This window comes from Ornithorhynchus anatinus, chromosome 19, assembly GCF_004115215.2.
Source record: "Ornithorhynchus anatinus isolate Pmale09 chromosome 19, mOrnAna1.pri.v4, whole genome shotgun sequence".
NCBI lineage: Eukaryota > Metazoa > Chordata > Mammalia > Monotremata > Ornithorhynchidae > Ornithorhynchus > Ornithorhynchus anatinus.
This window is the reverse complement of record NC_041746.1, coordinates 2,669,734-2,689,444: the sequence shown is the minus strand read 5'-3', so window position 1 is coordinate 2,689,444 and position 19,711 is coordinate 2,669,734. Positions and strand designations below refer to the sequence as shown.

The window sequence follows — 19,711 nt, the reverse complement described above, 5'->3', positions numbered from 1 at the left end:
CGGGGATTAAGACTGCGAGCCCCACGTGGGACAACCCGATTCCCCTGCGTCTACCCCAGCGCTTAGACCAGTGCTCGGCACATAGTGAGCGCTTAACGAATACCAACATTATTAATAAAAATAAAGATGGCATTTGTTCAGATGCTTAACCTGTGCCGGGCACCGTGCTAAGCGCTGGGATAGATACAAGCTAATTAGGTTGGATATCGTCCCTGTCGCACACGGGGTTCACGGTCTTTGAAGCGCTCGATAGATACGATTGACGGGGCCGAGGTGGCCGGTTATCAGCGGAGAAATGTTCTGACCGAAGAAACTGGAAGATTCCACGAGGTCAAACGAAACACAGACCAAGCTCCTTGACGCCTGCCTAATAATTCCACCGATCTGTCGACGGTATTCAGCGGGTGCTTCCTCTGTGCTGAGCGCTGCACTAAGCACTTGGGAGAGCACCCCTAAATTAGTAGTTACGATCCCTCCCCTCGAGGAGCTGACCGTCTGGCAGGAGAGGAAGTCACTAAAATGTAAGCCCCATGTGGGACAGGGACTGGGTCCAACCGGATTTGCTCGAATCCACCCCAGTGCTCGGCACCTAGCAAGCGCTTGTGTGGCCTCGTAGAATTAGCCCGGCCCTGGGAGTCGGAGGACCTGAGTTCTAATCCCGGCTCGGCCACTTGCTTGTTGTGCAACCTCGGACGATCTCTTCACTTCTCTGGGCTTCCACTATCTCATCTGAAAACTGAGGATTAAGACTGAGAGCCCCATGGGGGACATGGACTGTGTTCAACCCGATCGTCTTGAATCTACCCCAGTACTTAGTACACCGTAAGCATTTTATAAATACCATTAAAAAAGGGAAATCATCACGCAGCGCTCTAAGCGTCTTAGGTTCTGGGGAGGCCGGGCCACTAGCCTGACGGCGTCCCGGTGAGACTCCTGATCTTTTGAAGCTAATTCTTCGATGCTCTCTTGCTTCCTCCCCATCTATTGTGTTCCTGCTCTTTCTGCAATCCAAAAAAAATCCACCGACATGGAGGGTAAGGTTAGGGGAAAATGGTGAAATAACCAAACAGAAACAGAAACCACCACATTGGCAGTCTACTTTTTCTGGAACACGATGCAAGACCACGTGACGCTTCTCTTGCTTTATTCTGTCACCGTGAATCCTGGCCATTAAGCAAGCGACTCTGGGCCACGGTTCCTTCACCCCAACAGGTAAACCAGGCGCTAGTGGGTCACTTTTAGCCCATCGTATAAAACACCAAATCTTTCCGTGACTGCGGCTGAGTTTATAAGCCAATACTCAACTTCTCCCTCTCCCCTAATCAACCCTTTCCCCCCCGCCCCCAACACACACACACACACACACAAAAACATTTCAGGGCCTTTCCAGTTTGGTCACAGCCCCGATATCAAAAGGGAATAACGGCTTACTAACGTTGAATAGGTTAATCTCACTCTGGAGTAACCTAACCTGACCGAAAGCATTGTGTATGCCAGGACTAATCGGCAATAAAAATTCCTTCTACGTGAGTCGATTTCAACTCTCCTCCTCTCCTGAAAAACTCGCCTTCCTCCAGAAATGGCCGACCGGTTTCAAAAGGCCACGCTGCCATCCCGATTTTAATTTCCTTCAAACGGAGAGTACCTCTGCTCCCCACTCCCTTGGACAGAAATCATCCTGCTCCTTTCTTCGTTTGACCCGAGTGTGAATTCTAGCTGAAAAGACCCATCGATTATTCTAGAGACATAAACAACAAAAGCCCTTAGAAAAACCTATGGAGATCAAAAGCCTGTCAAACACCGGAGCGGGGGAAAGAAAACAAAATCTGCTTTAAACATGGCCTCTTTCAAGTCTGAATTCAATCCTACCTAGTGCAAACAAAGGATTTCAAAACGCAAGGTATTTCAGATCCTTTATTTTCAGAAGGCCGCCAACTCGATTATTTCCTTTCTAGAGCAGCGAATTCCCCGAACTCTTTGCAAGGACTTCACATCCTCTGATGCACTTTCCCAAAATATTCTCTCCAGAATCTTTATACAATACTCTTCAGGGCACTCTAATTACAGTGTTTTAATTTTGACACAAGAGTCTCACTCTGGGTTTTTCTTTTTCGTTTTTTTATTCCCTTTCCTCCTCCTTTCATTAACACCCACTGTAACTTACCCCGGGCCTCCGGTTAGGTTCATCTAAATAATGGCCGACTGGTATTCTCTTCTGGTTGATCGATTTCTTTTTGATTTGGGCTCCTCCCCGAGCCGAAGAGTCTCGCGATTAATTTAGCCCCTATTGTATAATACTGACGGCTGCGTGGTTCCTTAAATTAACATGGGCTTGGGGTACGTGGAGATTAAAGGCTCTGAAGGAAAGCTAGGGGAATTGGAATTATTTTGCCGGCCGACGAGAAGGCAAAGGTGCGACTTAACTGTCATCAAACACTGGTGGCGATTAGTCGGCTACAGAGCACTGCAGAAGATATTGGCGTTTACCCAAAGTGGAAGATTCTGCCGGTTGATGCTGTGATTTCTCGGCCACCGCCACACGCTCAGTTAACAACTCATGGGTTCGAATCCCGGCTCTGCCACTTGTCAGCTGTGTGACTGTGGGCATGTCACTTAACTTCCCTGTGCCTCAGTTCCCTCATCTGTAAAATGGGAATTAAGACCGTGAGCCTCAGCTGGGACAATCTGATGACCCTGTATCTCCCCCAGTGCTTAGAACAGTGCTCCGCACAGAGTAAGCGCTTAACAAATACCAACATTAAAAAAGACCTCACCTACGGTCGTTTAACCTTCAAACACAAAGGACGGAGAAGCAGCGAGGCCTAGCGGAAAGAGCACGGGCCTGGGAGTCAGCAGGACCTGGGTTCTAATTGTGGCTCCTCCGCCTGCCCGCTGTGTGCCTTGGACAAGTCGCTTCACTTCTCTGGGCCTCAGTTCCCTCATCTGTAAAATGGGCCCGAACACTGTAAGCCCCGCGTGAGACCTGATTACCTTGTACCTACCAATCAATCAATCACAGTGCTTACTGTGTGCAGAGCACTGTACGAAGAGTTTGGAAGAATACAAAATAACAGAGTTAACAGACGCATTCCCTGCCCACACAAAGAGCTTAGTCTAGAAGATTTAACAGTGGCTGGCATGTGGAAAGCGCTTAATGGGTACCTTGGAAAGAAAGATCGGGGGACCGAGAATTTTCCCAGAACGCGACAACCTGCTCTAAAGTTCTGGGAAGCAGCGTGGCTCAGTGGGAAAAGCCCGGGCTTCGGAGTCAGAGGTCACGGGTTCGACTCCCAGCTCTGCCACTTGTCAGCTGTGTGACTGTGGGCGAGTCACTTCACTTCTCCGGGCCTCAGTTCCCTCATCTGTAAAATGGGGATGAAGACTGTGAGCCTCACGTGGGACGACCTGATTACCTTGTATCTCCCCCAGCGCTTAGAACAGTGCTCTGCACATAGTAAGCGCTTACCAAATACCAACATTATTATCATGAAGCGTCTCCGACGGACCATCGGCGATTTTTTGTTTTATTTTTTAAGGTATTTCCTAAGCGCTTATTACAGGCCCTGTTCTAAGCTCTGGGGGTAATACTAATAATAATAATTACAGTATTTGGTAAGTGCTTACCGTGCGTGGACTGTACTAACCGCTGGGGTAGATACAAGCTCATCAGGTTGGACACAATTCAACGCTTATGAGTAAAAAGGCTTCAGGGAAACCGGACGTCTGCAGGGCTGTGTCCACCCAGAATCCCACAGGGAGGAAAACCCAGGCGGCACGCTCTCCGGTCGGTGCCGCGTGCGAGCAAACATATGCTCGCATGATTTGCACATGCCCAAACACGTGTGTACACACACACATGCAGGTGCAAACGCCCAAACACACATGCGCTCGAGCCCTCCGTTGGGCCGGGCCCAGACAGGCTCGCCGTGTCGGAAGAACGCTTCCTAATTCCCTGATCGCATTCTGGCCAAAACACGTATTGGAAACACGTGTCATGGCAGAACTGGAGATTTCAAAACACGAGGACTTAAACGGCAGCTCTGTTCTCCCTGACACAAGATGGGGCACGTAAACCCTGACTTGCTTCTCCGGGATCTTTTTTTCTCGTTCCCCCGCCCGGGATTGTTTCTCTGTCTCCTCGAGGACGAAGGTGCGACATCTATTCGGACTCGGAGGACCGCGGCACGAAGAGGTGATGGAAACTCCATCGAGGGAGAAGAGCGTTCCATACGTCCTCCGTGTTATTCACGTTTCGCGGAAGAGGACCGTGAATTCGGGTTTAGGCCATAGGAAAAAAGTCAACACCCTTTGTTCTTTCTGTCCAAAGTTACGACACCCTCAACTCCACACTGGATCCAGGTCAAGAACCCAGCTACATCTTTAAAGAAATATGTATCTGCGTGCAACGGAAAGCATAAAACTATTTTTCATTGGACCTATAAACACATCATAACAAGACATTTTAGCCAATATTCTTTGTCTTCCCTGTCAGTCAAGAGAGGAAACTAATGAGCATCATACACGAAACCCAGTCTTCAGCAAATTGCTCCTCTCCCAGGACTGAGTGACTCATGATTAAACTTAATCCCCGGGATTCTGCGATGCCAAAATAAACTCTCTCTTTCCCAGAGTGCACCGGTGTTTCCTGCAGACAGGGAAGGGGAAGGTGAACGAGGGTCTGGAAGTCGTACCTTGGCTGAGGAATTGCTCCATGCTCCCTTTGAAAGGCTGAAGGTGCTCCTCCAAGGACGTCCGGTACACCTTCCCCGCCTCGGTCTCGCACGCTGAAATGCAAGAAACAAATCGTTTAGAAGTCCCGGGGCCACACTCTGAGGCGATGATTCCGCTCTCGATGTCCGCGGGGCAGGGTGGGAGAATCCGGCTCGTCGGCTGCCGGAAGATGCAAATTCCACCACCGTCATCACGAAACAATGATGATAGTTGATAACTATGGTACTTGTTAAGCGCTTACTATGTGCCAACCACTCTTTTAAGCACTAGGGTAGATACAAGTTAATAAGGTTAGAGTTCCTGGCTCACATGGGCTTGACCCTCTTAATCCCCATTTTCCAGATGAAGTGACTGAGGCCCAGAGACGTCGCCCAGTCACACAGCAAACAAAATGGCGGAGGTGGGGTTAGCACCCATGACCTTCTGACTCCCTGGCCCAGGCTTTATCCGCTAAGCCACAGTGGGAGGAGGAGAGTGGGAAGCCTTATGTTCTAGTGGGAAGAGCACGGCCCTTTGCGTCACAGGACCCGAGTTCTGATCCCAGCTCTGTCCCTTGCTGTGTCACGTGACCTTGGGAAAGCCGCTTCACTGCCTCAGTTTCCTCAACTGTAAAATGAGGATTCGACCTCCGCTCTCCCGCCTACTTAGGCCGGGAGCCCCACGTGGGACGGGGACTGTGTCCGACCTGATAAACCTGTACCTACCCCAGCACTTAGAACGGTGTTTGACACATAGTCAGCGCTTAACAGAAAACACCAAGCCTCCCCCCACCAGCCAAAACCACCAATCGCCACCGCGGCTCCCCGTGAAATTGAGACTTTAAAGGCCTTCATTCGCCTCCTCACCCCGGCCAGCACGGAGTCAGGCATTCAACGGCCGACATAAAGGCCCCGTCCCTGGAATTTGAACTCCGTTAAGCTACTAATTCTCTTGTTTAACCTGAAGAGGGTTTTCTGGACTTCCCTGGGTCTTAGCTTTCACTCCTTTAGAGCATTCCAGGCATCAGTGCTGCTGGAAAACAGGGCCCTCCTTAAACTACCCTCACCGCTCCCCCCAAACACACACACACATACACAAAAGGTCCTAAATAAACGCTAATCACGCCCTCTAAAACCAGAACATTCAGCTCTGAAAGGAGAACCCGGTGCAGCTAGATGCGGAGGGAGATTACGGAAAACGATCCACTTTACGAGCCTCTGGCATTCTACGGAGGTTGCTATTTAGGCCACCCTGTGGAGGAAGCCTCAAGAATCCAGCTCCGGTATTTCTGTTAATAATAATAATAATAATAGTAATAATTATAATGATACTTGTTAAGCATTTTCTGTGTGCCAGGTACGGTACCAAGTGCCGGTTTAGTACGGTGCTTAAGCGCTCAGTACTCTTAGTGCCGGTTTAGTGCTAAATTTAGTACAGTGCTTAAGCGCTTAGTACGGTGCTTTGCACCCAGTAAGCGCTCAATAAATTCCACTGAGTTAATCAGAACACACCCATTCCATGACCCAAAGGGGGTCCGTGGTCAGAAATCTTCCTTCTTCAAACAGTTGCATTTATTGAGCGCTTGATGTGTACGGAAGAGTACGGTACGGTATAACAGGGTTGATAGACATATTCCCTGCCCACCAGGAACTTACAGTCTGGAGGCGAGACAGACAACAGTATAAATAAATAATATAAATATGTTGGATCGTGCCCAGTGAATGCCATCTCGAACAGTAAGGTCCACTTTGGAGCCCACAGGGCATATAACAGATTTTTTTATGGTATTTGTTAAGCGCATATTATGTCCTAGGCATTGTACTAAGCGCTTGGGTAGATACAAGCTAATCAGGTTTTGGACACAGTACATGTCCCACCTGAGGCTCACCATTTTTTTAATCTCCATTTTACAGATGAGGTAACTAAGGTAGAGAGAAGGAAAGTGGCTTGCCCCAGGTCACCCAGCAGACAAGCGGCCGAGCCAGGATTAGAACCCAGGTCCTTATCTTTCCCTATCTTATCTTCCAGGCCGCTGCCTGTGACCTTCAGATATGATCCAGGCCCTTTTTTTCCTTTCTTTCTTTCTTTTTTTTTAATACCAAATGCTGCAATCTTGATCAAATGAGCGGGGTTGGTTGGAAGCGTTGCTAAAGGCAGATTGAGATAGTGTTCTTGGAAAACAGGCACTGTAGTCAAATCCAAGTCCTGAAAAACATTTGCGAGGCGACTGAGTTGGCCTGGCAAGTTAATTCCAATCTTCTGGGCTTTTGTTGTTTTGAAAGACCTTCCCGGTTCCAAGAGAGTTTTGTTTTGGGTGAAAGGCCTAATAATGGAAGCTTCATGTCGTTCCTCTAGATAAAATGGGAAGATGGGCCAGAGGAGATTGGGAAAAAAAAAAACCCCAAACTCCCCCAAACCCTGTTAGATGGATATTCGAAAAACAGGACTCGAGTTGAGCTGTGGGGCAGTCACGAATAATGGTATTTGTGAAACACTTCCCACGTGCCAGGCACTGTACTAAGCGCTGGGGTGGAAACAAGCAAATCGGGTTGGATATGGTCCCTGTCCCTCGTGGGGCTTTTTCCATTTCCATTTTACAGATGAGGTAACTGAGGGCCAGAGAATGAAGTGACTTGCCCAAGGTCACACAGCAAGCAACTGGCAGAGCGATCGGCATAGCCGGGAGTAAATTGTAAAAACCAGCACATGATACAGTACCTGGCACACAGAAAATGCTTAACAATTATTATAATTATTACTATTATGATTAACAGAAATACTGGAGCTGGATTCTTGAGACTTCCTCCTCAAGACTCCCAAGCCCGTGCTCTTTCCGCTCACCCACACCTCTTCTCGCTCCCCATTCCTTGGCCTCCCGAAGGTGTCCCGAGGTCAACAGGGTCGGCAGACATGATCCCTGCCCTCCTGGAACTTTCTTTCGAGTAAAGCAACACTCTGCCCTTTGACACGTCCTAGAATCCCAGTGAGTTTGTAATAATAGTCCCCCCCCCAAAAATCTGAGACGCAGCTATCCCATTCAAACAAGTTCTGTAGTGTTTCTCGGCGAGTGCAATTAAAAGTGTCCTGAATTTTCCTTGCCCGTTCATCCAGAAACTTCCAGAAAATTAGTGAATGCCTCAACACTTGAGAAAAGCTTCCCCACAGCTCTGAGTGCCCTTCGACCTTCCCATTTACTGCCCTGTTGTAGAAAATCAGGGGACAGATCATTACGCCCCAAATCCAATATAATTCTGAGAGGGAAATGTTTAATTTGTGGAGACACGCAAAGGAAGACGCGTACCTGGGGCAAATACATTATGGTATCTAGTTTCTCCGAAAGACACCCATTGGAAATATAAATAAAAAGGAACCTAATTGATTTTGTTTTTCATGTGCCGAAAACCTCGGTGGTCTCGAGGAAAAGAAATCTTTATTTTTGTGAGCTAGTGTATTTTCCTTTTTGAACATTCCAGGTTCAAAAATACAGTAATTCATAAATATGAACCTCTACCCGCAACATAATACACGGTAGAAAGTAACTAAATATTCTCACCTAGCCAGTAAATCAGACAGTGGATGCAGATTAAACAGACATCCTTAGGGGTCCCAGCGGTTGCTAATTCTGTTGTACCGAACTCTCCCAAGTGCTTAGAACAGTGCTCTGCACATAGTAGGTGATGATAAAATAGTATTAATTGGGCTTTTTCCAAAGAATGAAAGGTTTTCCCGAGTTGAAGATCCCCTCCGAAGAATCCTCTGTCTTCTACTTTTCCAATTTCCCGCCAGTCTGAAACCCTCTCTATCCACAAACCCAACCAACCTCAGTTCACCTTGAGAGTCGACAGGAGAGTCAGTCGACTCCAATCAATCGCATTTATTAAGGATTTACTGAGCCCAGACCACTATACCCAAGTGCTAGAGAGAGTACACTGAATTAGTAGACCCGTTCCGTGCCCACAACGAGAAGTATGGCCTCTGCGTAAAGCACGGGCATCAGAAGAGTCTGGGTTCTAATCCCGGCTCCGTTACCTGTCTGCTGTGTGACCCTGGGGGAGTCATTCCCCGGGTCCTCGGCTCCCTCATCCGTAAAATGGGGATTAAGACGGTGAGCCTTACGGTCTAGAAGGGGGGGACGACCTGCGTCCAACCTGATGACTCTGTATCTGCCCCGGTGCTTAGTCCGGAGCCTGGGACGCAGAAAGTGCTTAACGGGTATCCTTCAAATACAAAAAAGCCTTTGGAAGGAATAGGGACATTAAAAATTCTTGATGATCTCTGCCTCTCTCCTACAACTGATCCAAAAGGGAGATTGTGTCCGCTCTGCCCCCCTGTGGTCCGAAGTTTCACCGTGATACTGGGACCATGTGGTTAGTAATGATGATTATGATAATAAACGTGACATTTAAGCACTTACTTTGTGCCAAGCACTGCCCTAAGCGCTGAGACGGATACAGACAATCAGATCAGACACAGTCCCTGCCCCGCACGGGGCTCCCACTCTAAGCAGGAGGGAGAACCGGTTTAACAGACGAGGAAACCGAGGCACGGAAAAGTTAAGTGACACGCCCCAGGTCACTCAGGAGGAAGGGGGCGGGGCTGGAATTAGAACCCAGATCCGCTCTGCCTCCCAGGCCTGGCTCTTTCCACCAGGCCAGGCTGGTTAATGGACACTGATTTTTCTTCCACGTTCACCCGGGAGGACTTTGACGAGGAAAAAGAGCAAGCCAAACCCGCCGGAAGTTAGCCCTCTCACCTTGGCGATGGTGAGGGCCGGGGGACGTTGCTGAAATCTGTGGCGTGTCCTCATTTATTCTGACTGGTCTTTAAGCGCTTACTATGCAACACACGCCGTGCTAAGAGTTGAGACAGATACACGATAATCGGGTTGAACACAGTCCCTGCCCCACTGGGGCTCACGGTCTTAATTTCCGTTTTACAGATGAGGGAACTGAAGCCCAGAGGAGTGGAGCGGGTTGCCCAAGGCCACACAGCAGACAAGCGGCAGAGTCGGGACTAGAACTCGATTCCGGTGCGGCACGGGGAATTCTCTGACTGAGGCGGGGCCCGGGGCGGTGAGATTTCGAGCATGACCAAGCACGGGCGTCAAAGCCGAAACGTCCCGACGGAGTGACACGGAGAAGTTGTCAGCAGACAGGCGCTGTGGAGAGCTCTTAAGCCATTTTAAAGGACATTATTTCAGCCCTGTTCAAATTTCAAAAATAGCTCTAATCACATTACGTCTCCCTGGAACCCTCCGTTCAGAGGAACAAGTTTCTTCTGTAATGAATAAAACGTGGACATCGGGGGGGAAAAAAAAAAAAATCCCAGCTGCAGGCAGCCACACTTAAGGTGATCTTAGCAACAAAAATATGATTCAAGTACCCCCGCCTCTCCGATTTCGCCGGGCCCGAAAATCCTCCTCCGGTTGGATTGGGGAAAATACCTTTGGGTGAAAAAAAATCGGCCTACAGGATGGCACACGGCCAGCTTCCTCAAGCTCCTTTACCTGCGTACCACCTCCCTGTCAAGGAGAATTACCCCCTGTGCACCGTGTGCAGAGCACTGAACTAAACACTTTTTTTTATGGTATTCGTTAAGCGCTCACTACCTTCCAGGCACTGTTCTAAGTGCTGGGTTAGATACAAGCTATTCGGGTTGGACACAGTCCGTGTCCCCTGTGGGGCTCACGACTCTGTTGTACTCTCCCAAGCGTTTAGTACAGTGCTCCGCCCAAGGTAAGTATAAAGTGTTTATTAATAATAATAATAACGATGCTGGTATTTGTTAAGCGCTTACTATGTGCCGAGCACCGTTCTAAGCGCTGGGGAAGACACAGGGGAATCAGCTTGCCCCACGTGGGGCTCACGGTCCTAATCCCCATTTTACAGATGAGGTCACTGAGGCACCGAGAAGTTAAGTGACTTGCCCAGAGTCACACAGCCGACAAGTGGCCGAGCCGGGATTCGAACCCATGATCTCTGACTCCAAAGCCCGTGCTCTTTCCACCGAGCCACGCTGTTTCTCTAAGTTTAAGAAAGTGAGCCCCACGTGGGACAGGGACTGTGTCCCACCTGATTACTCTTTACCTACCCCGGTGCTAAGAACTGTGCTCGACGCATAGTAAGTGCTTAATGAACATCATTATTATTATCATTAAGTACTCAATAAATATGACTGACTGACTAACCCCCATTTTACAGATGAGGTAACCGAGGTCCAGAGAAGTGACTTGCCCAAAGTCACACAGCAAACGTGGCTTAGTGGATAGAGCATGGAAATGGGAGTTAGAAGGACCTGGGTTCTAATCCCGGCTTGTCGCGTGTCTGGTAGTGACCATGGGCAAGTCATTTAACTTCTCTGTGCCTCAGTGACCTCAAGTGTATAATGGGGATGAATGTGAGCCTCATGTGGGACAGGGACTGTGTCCAACCTGATTCACTTGCCTCTATCCCAGCGCTTAGAACAGTGCTTGGCACAAAGTAAGCGCTTAACAAATACCATCATTATTATCAAGTAATTAGCAGAGCGGGATTAAAACTCCTCCGGCTCCCAGGCCCGGGTTCTTCCCCCTAGGCCGTGTTGCAAGTTCCGGGAGAGCTGAGGTTTCAGCGGATTTCTCACCTAAAAATCAATCTCGTGGCAGAAAAAGAAGTGGATGATTACCTTTAACGGGGAGGCGGCTGCGGTTCAAGGAGCGAGAAGCCAAGAGTTCATCACGGTGGCCTGTTCCTTCCTGTCTAGCCCGGACCACCATGCAGTGGGTGGAAATAAACCTCTGTGCATGGGACAACTGGAGACCGGGTTTTCAAAAATCCCTATAACCGTACAGTCCCAGTCAAAGAGCAGTCTCTACTCTCCCAGTTTCCCACCAACACGATTGGCTTTTTACACCCCCAAACTGCAGATCTACAAGGACTTGCAAACCTCCCAAATCCCATTTCCTTATGGCTTTTTGTAAAATGGTATTCGTTAAGCGCTTGCTATGTGCTAGGCACTGTACGGAGCACTGGGGTAGATACAAGGCTGTCAGGGTGGACACAGTCCCCGTCCCGCGTGGGGCTCACAGTCTTAGAGATGAGGGAACCGGGACACTGAGAAGGGAAGCGACTTGCCCAAGGTCACACGGCAGACAAGTGGCAGAGCCGGGACGAGAATCCAGCTCCTTCTGACGTGGAGGCCTGTGCTCTATCCACAAGGCCATGCTGCTTCTCATTCATTCATTCCATCCTATTTACCGAGCGCTTACTGTGTGCAGAGCACTGTATTGAGCGCTTGGAAAGCACAATTCTCAAATGCAAGCATCAGCAGGGCGCTGCTTCTCCAATGCAAGCGACAGCAGGGTGACAAATTCGACGTTGGAAAGAAATCCAATCCTAGGCACTCCAACCCGTGTGTCAGAGACAAGGATGATGATGATACGTTCATTCAGTTCACCGATTGGCTCATTCAATCGTATTTATTGAGCACTTAATATGTGCTCGATATCGAGCACTTAAAATGCGTGCAGAGCGCTTGGGAAAGTCCAATATACTACAATAAACGGACGACAACCCCTGCCTCGTGGAGCCTGGGAACGTGGACCCCCTTCTCCCGCCGTCTCAGCCAGGGGATGATTACCTCGCAAATCTTTCTTGAGCTTTCGGAGGTCCTTCTGAAAGTCCTCGAGCTTCATCTGGGAGGCTTGGAAGAGGTCTTGAGGCTCAGGGAGAGGGAACGTGCACTGTTCTTTTCCTGCGTCCTGAAATCGGGAGATGAAGGATCTCTTTTAAGGACCGTCATCGACGGGCGGATGAAATGACACCGGGAATGATAACGGAAAAGCGGGTCAGGTCTCCAGGCTGGGGAAGCACTCTTTTGGGGTAAAAGGCTCCGCCGCCACCCCCTTTTCACTCACCTCGTCGAAGTTGCGGAGATAATACGACACAATGTAGGAAAGGAGGCTCCTGCTGTTATCCTAGACGGAAAGACCAAAGTCAGTTCAGCTTTGAATCGATAACATCATCAAATTCACGTGAGCCCGCTATTGGGCAGGGATTGTCTCTATATGTTGCCAAATTGTCCATTCCAAGCGCTTAGTACAGTGCTCTGCACATAGTAAGCGCTCAATAAATACTATTGAAGGAATGAAATGAATGAGCTCATTATGGGCAGGGAACGGGTCTGCTTACTGCCATAGGGTACTCTCCCAAGTGCTTAGTACAGTGCTTTGCACACAGTAAATGCTCAATAAATATGATTGAATGGATGAATGAATAAGTCGAGTATACACACGCACACACACAAACCGTAAGCTCATTGTGGAACCACATCCCACAGTGAGCTACAGTCTACAGGGGGAGACAGACATTAATATAAATAAATACACAGGGTACATAGGGGCAAACTCTTTGCTGTGAGTGGGGGAGAGGTGCGCGTTACCCGCACATCACTGGATTCACTACTGCCTCGCTAGTGAATTTCGGTTAATTTTTTTTCCCCAGCCTGAATTCTGCTACCTAGGCAGTAGCGCATCGTGTGACGTGCAGGTAAAGCCGCTCAGCTTTGTTTTGCTGATGAAAACTCGTGCTTCGGTGTCGTGTTTGCCTGATGCCAGTCAAATGACGACTCGGTCTCTTTCGAGCCTGAAGTCAGAGACTAGTTGGCCCCATGATGACTCCAGGTAGACTTCAGGCTCAACGCTTTTGTGATTAGGGAAATCGGCGGAGGTCTCCCTCTGGGGGTTTCTGATAAAAAAAAAATCTTCTTGGGCATTTGGCAGCTGTAACAAAACCTCATGTTACAAGCTCTGATGTCGACCCTCCGGTGAGTCAGGTTTCAGCGATCTGCACACCCACAGTGAAGGAAAACAAAATAACCAGAGTGCTTTAAAAACCACGTGGAATCTTCCCAAGACCCCCACGCTTCAAGGGCTGATTTTTGTGGTTCAGGCGTAACAGCGCCACTTCTGCTGTTGGAAACTTCTTTCGCATTGCTCAACCGAGCCACCGGATTTGACTCCTCAAATCTGGGCAGTCTGAATATGGGAAACCGTATTTCGTTTTTTATTTCAAATCCAAAATCCTTGGACACCAGCTAGGCAGTCTAGGACTCCTCCCAAGGGGCCGCCTCTACTTAATGATGATCGGGAATGATTATTTCTTTTCAGGGTGTGTTGGACATTTGTTAAGTGCTTACTGTGCGTCAAACGCTAAGTGCTGGGATAGTAATAATAATAATAATAATAATGTTGGTATTTGTTAAGCGCTTACTATGTGCAGAGCACTGTTCTAAGCGCTGGGGTAGACACAGGGGAATCAGGTTGTCCCACGTGGGGCTCACAGTCTTAATCCACATTTTACAGATGAGGTAACTGAGGCACAGAGAAGTTAAGTGACTCGCCCAAAGTCACACAGCTGACAAGTGGCCGAGCCGGGATTCGAACCCATGAACTCTGACTCCAAAGCCCGTGCTCTTTCCACTGAGCCATGCTGCTTCTCCAATATAGGTACAATAGGATAGGTACAAGACAGTCAGGTCGACAGAGTCCCTGTCCCACTTGGGGCTCACAGTCAAAGTTGGAGGAAGGAGAATTTCATCCCCATTTTACGGATGAGGTAACCGAGGCACATGAGTTTGAGTGACTTGCTCCTCGGGGACTTACGCTGCTCTTCACATCCTTCAGCTTGGGCAGAATGTCCAAGCCGAAGCCGTCGGCTTGTCCCCGGGCCTTGTTCCCACCGTTCATGTAGTTGCCCAGGGCCAGCACCAAGCCAAGGACCTGCATGACCCCTGACCCATTTTTCAGCATCTGCAAGAGAGGACAAGGGGCGGGTTCATTCATTCGGTCGTATTTATTGAGCGCGTACTGTGTGCAGAGGACTTTACTAAGTGCTCGGGCGATAAGACGATAAACAGACACATTCTCTGCTCACAGTGAGCTCACCGTCTAAATGGGGGGATGGACATTAATAGAGAGAAATAAACGACAGATGTGGACATAAGTGCTGTGGGGCTGAGGGGGGCTGAATAAGGGAGTAAGTCAGGGCAACATGGAAGGGAGTGGGAGAAGAGGAAAGTAGGGCTTAGTCAGGGAAGGCCTCTTGGAGGAGGTGGGCCTTCCATAAGCCTTTGAAGGCATGGAGAGTCTTTGGAGCGGAAGGCGGATGTTTCCTGAATCCCGAGGGGGTGAGTCCCAGATGCTCGGGAGGGGTGGAGGGAGGCGCGTGCTCTTCCCCCGAATCCGAGGACGTCGCCCATGGTCCGGAGATGAAGGCAGCAGCAGAACTCGAACCCGCACCTAGTCAGTGCCCCGGTGTCGAAACCCCCTTCTACGCTGGGCAGGACATAGGAGGACTAACGGACCGACTGGTATTTGTTCAGTGCTTACCAAGTGCTAGGCACTGTACTAAGCACCGGGGTAGGTAAAAGCTAATTGGGTCGGACCCAATCCTGTTCCACACAGCACTCGTGGTCTTAATCCCCATTTTACAGATGAGAAAACTAAGGCACAGAGAGGTGAAGTGACTTGCCCAAGGTCACACAACAGACAAGTGGAGGGTCCAGGAATCCTTAGGTGGACTTCTTCATCAATCGCCTCTTCTCTGGGTATGGAGATTCATGCATATATGAATTTTTCTCTCTCTCATCTCTCTCTCTCTCTTTCATATACATATATAGGTATATATATTTTACATATACATTGGAAGTATTTGTGTCTCCTCAGAATTTAGCCCCACTACAGTCTCTAGACCCTATGGGTGGAATCACTCAAAACGGCGGGCGGAAAAGAAAACTCTTGAGCGGCATTCATGGGGAGTCTTTATGGAGGGAGTGAGGGGAAATGAAACAGCATTTCCTCATCTGGAAAATGAGGGAAGAAGACCGGGAGCCCCACGTGGGACATGGACTGTGTCCAACCTGATGAGCTTGTACCTACCCCAGAGCTTAGTACAGTGCCTGGCACATAGTAAGTGCTTAACAAATACAATTTTTAAAAAGCGCCTTGGCAAAGGCTAGCACATAGGGGTTCGCTGTAGACTCTTCTGGTACCTCCATCTCTGGGGACACTCGGGTTCCTCCCCCAAACCGGTCACCACGCTCGCTTTGATCTGGGGGCACCATCGTAAAATGGTCCATTCTTGCAGGACCACTACCCCCCTTCCCGTTTAATGAGCGCTTGAAGTAGACAAAGAAAACTTTGTGAAATCGCAAGCGTGGCATCCCAGCGAGGCAGACCGGGGAAGCCCAAGTGGGGCTCGAGCTTTGGGAGCGTCAGAACCCACCTCGCACAACTTTTGCAGCAACTCGAGTTTGCGGCGGATGGAGCAGATGCTCTCCGAAAAAGACGACTGGAACAGGATGCAGAACACCCGCTCGGAAAAGTTGGGGATCAGAGACAGTTCGTAGAGAAACCTGGAGGGATAAAGCCAAGTGTCGGTTACTTAAGAAAACATCTTCATCTTCTACTAAAGCACCAGCTCAAACCCCTACTGCCCTTCTCCACATCAGACGACTAAATCTTCCCTCCAAGAAGCCTTCTTCCTCTAGACTAGAAACTCCTCTAGACCGTAAGCTCCTTGTGGGCAGGGAATGTCTCCGTTTACTGTTGTATTCTCCCAAGCGCTTAGTACAGTGCTCTGCACACAGTATGTGCTCAATAAATACGACTATTATACTGTACTCTCCCAAGCAACTTGGTGCCGTGCTCTGCGTACAATAAGCACTCAATAAATACCCCAGACTGACTGACTCTGTTAGATTATACTCTCCCAAGGGCTTGGTAGGGTACTCTGCTCAAAGTAAGCGCTCAATAAATACCACCGATTGATTCCCTGATTAATCTCACATCTACCCACCCTAACACACATTTTAGTGTCTGCCTCTCCAGCTAGATTTTCAGATCCTCGAAGTCAAGGAGAGCCTCCTTCGCCTAATGAACTCCGCCAAGCGTTTAGTATAGTGCCCTGCGTACAATACTGTCGATCGTGATCAAGCTGAGGGAAAACAGAATTCACGCCCACTTCCGTTTCACGTGAAAAAGAGTCAAGCAGACACTGCTCTTCCCCAGTTCCTCACATTTACAAGGCCACCCTTACTGTTCAGGCTTATCCAAAGACTTGGCGTTTTCCTTTTCTTTCGTCGATCGCCCATGCTTCTCTATTTTTTCCAGTTCATCCGACTGGGCTCTCTAGAAAAAAAACAAGAGACAAAAGCAGATCCTCAAAAACCCAGCCAGTCTAACCCCATAGACCACCGTGGCCCTTCTTCGGCAAGCCTTTACTTCTCCATGTTCCTAGGCTTTACCATCTGTTTGCCGTAAAACCTTACTTAATTCACGAGGCGTTTTAAAGTGTAAATATGGCTGATGCAAAACAGATCGTCTCCAAGTCTTCCAAATAACGTTATTGACGATTAGTAATCTGCAAAAGATTTATTCATTCGAGCATGCATTGAGACAATACGTTTTTCCTCCCTATTTGGAGTTGTTTATATACTCCCTAGGATGAAAGTCTTTGCTTTTTAAGTGGGGTTTCTCATTCAAGAATCAATCAAGATACATTTGCGCCTAAAGATTTATTTAAAGTGATGCCTGAGAGAGAGAGAGAGAGAGAGAGAGCGCTTGCAAACATTAACCATCTCCATCACTGGTCATTTCTTTTTTTAGGTTTGGGGAAGAAAGTTGCAAAAGAATTAACTCCAAAGCTGATGTTGAAAAAACACAGTGGCCTGGGTACTTTCTTTGTGGATCGGTGGGTTTTGGTTCCTTCTCGCGTTCGGTCCCTTGCCCACTCCCCCTTACTTCCGACTTACATTTATACCCTTAACATATTGTCAGCACAGTCCCGTAAAAGACATAATCTTCAGATGTCCCTGGGAAACCTCGTTCTATTTCCATGTCACTTTCAACATCCTCGAGTCGATTTACAGCGGTTTAGGTTTACTATGATAGATACAGGCATTGGGAGTTTATGACCGTGTTTTCAAATTGGCCCTTTATTTTCCGCTAAACGATATTTCCACGAAACAGAGTCATTCATCGCCTCGGTGCACCGTGAAGCGTGGACTTCCCCCCACATCTTCAGTTGCCTTGACTTGCCAATTTCCTCCTTGCCTCAGTCTTTGGTTTAGACAGAAACTTAGTCGGAACAAGAACACCTCCTTTGGTGACTTCTAAAGTTTGAAACGGGAGGGGATAACCCAGGGTGTAGAAGACCACCCCCCAACGAGAAGCGCTACGGCACTGTGGATAGAGCAAGTGGCCTGGGAGTCAGAAGGTCATGGGTTCTAATCCCGGCTCTGCCAGTCTTCTCCACAATGAACCTGGGCAAGTCACTTAACTTCTCTGTTCCCTCATCTATAAAATGGGGATTGAGACTGTGAGACCCACATGGGACAAGGCCCGTGTCCAAACCGGTTTGCTCGTATCCACCCCAGTGCTTAGTACAGTGCCTGGCACATAGTAAGAGCTTAACAAATGCCATCATTATTAAAGTCCCCACCAACTGCCACTTCAGGGCTCTTCAATCACTGCTGAACTCACAAACTCCTATATCACTTTTTTCATGCCATTTGGTAAGTGCTTATCCTGTGTGCCAGACACTGTACTGAGCGCTGGGATGTTGATGGTGATCTGTGGCATTTAAGTGCTTACTATATGCCAAGCACCGAGTTAGAATCAGGTTGGACACAGCCCATGTCCCACAAGGGGCCCACAGTCTTAAATCCTCATTTTACAGGTGTGGTGACTGAGGCTTTGACAAGTGATCTGCCCAAGGTCACACACAAGGAGTGGATTAGAATGCAGTCCCCTGACTCTGTTGTACTCTCCCAAGCGTTTAGTACAGTGCTCTACACATAGTTAGCGCTCGATAAATTCCACTGAATGATCGACTCCCAGGTCTATTCGTTCATTCATTCCATCGTATTTATTGAGCGCCTATCGGGCGCAGAGCACTGGAATAAGTACTTCGGAAAGTACGATGCAGCAGTAGGAACAGACGATCCCTGCCCACAGTGAGATCACCACTGGGCCATGCAGCTTCACGCTTGCATTTCTGTCTCGGGTCTTTTTTTTATGACATTTGTAAAATGCTCACTGGGTGTCAAGCACTGTTCGAAACTCTGAGATCGATACAAGTCAGATTGGACATAGTCCCCGCCCCACGTGAATCCCCATTTTACAGATGAGGAAACTGAGAAATAAAGTGACTTGCCTAAGGTCACACAGCAGGCAACCAGCAGAGCTGGGATTAGAAGTCAGGTCCTCTGGCTCCCAGGCCCGGGCTCTATCCATTAGACCACCCTGCTTCTGGGCATGATTCCTGAGTACAAACATGTTGAAAGCGGGAAACTAATGACAGAGAGGAGGCAAAGAGTTCTCCAAGATTCTGGGAGTCTGCAGGTCTGGTGGACGCGGGTGGAAAGTTGGGAAATGGAGAAAAACTTTCGAAGGGAAGATGAGAGAGTCAATCGTATTTATTGAGCGCGTACAGAGTGCAGACTACTGTGCTAAATGTTTGGGACAGTACAATGGAACAGATACATTGCCTCCCCACAACGAGCTTATAGTCTAGTATCTGGGTCGCCAAAAAGCAGACTGCCTTTTTACAACAAAAAGGGGTGAGCGACTGTTTCGGTCCAAAGCGACGGCCCCTGGCTTGGATTAGGTCCTCCCCAAAGGGATCAGAATAATACTGATTTTAAAAATTATAGTAATAATAATAACTGTGGTATTTGCTAACCATCTGCTATGTGCCGGGCACTGTATTAAGTGCTGGGGTGGATGCAAGCAAATTGGGATGGATACAGTCCCTGTCCTGTGTGGATCTCACAGTCAGTCTCCATTCTACAGATAAGGGAACTGAGACCGAGAGAAGTGAAGTGACCTGACCAAGGTCACACAGCAGACAAGTGGCGGAGCTGGGATTAGAACCCAGGTCCTTCTGACTCCCGGGACTGGGCTCTAGGTACTAGGCCCCGCTGCTTCTCTAAGGATTGGTCAGAGGTGGGATTCGAACCCAAC

The 19,711-nt window shown here is 48.7% G+C and overlaps 1 protein-coding gene across 1 annotated transcript in view; it reads right to left on the bottom strand.

Moving 5' to 3' along the window:
* Nucleotides 1-19,711, bottom strand: part of FMN2 (formin 2) — a 129,810-nt gene that overhangs the window by 30,066 nt on the left and 80,033 nt on the right. Inside the window, exons 11-16 of the mRNA XM_039914856.1 lie at nt 16,785-16,876; nt 15,972-16,101; nt 14,351-14,497; nt 12,605-12,664; nt 12,328-12,448; nt 4,692-4,784 (exon numbers count right to left, since the gene is read on the bottom strand). Coding sequence (XP_039770790.1) covers nt 4,692-4,784; nt 12,328-12,448; nt 12,605-12,664; nt 14,351-14,497; nt 15,972-16,101; nt 16,785-16,876 — 643 coding nt within the window. The remainder of the gene's footprint in view (nt 1-4,691; nt 4,785-12,327; nt 12,449-12,604; nt 12,665-14,350; nt 14,498-15,971; nt 16,102-16,784; nt 16,877-19,711) is intronic.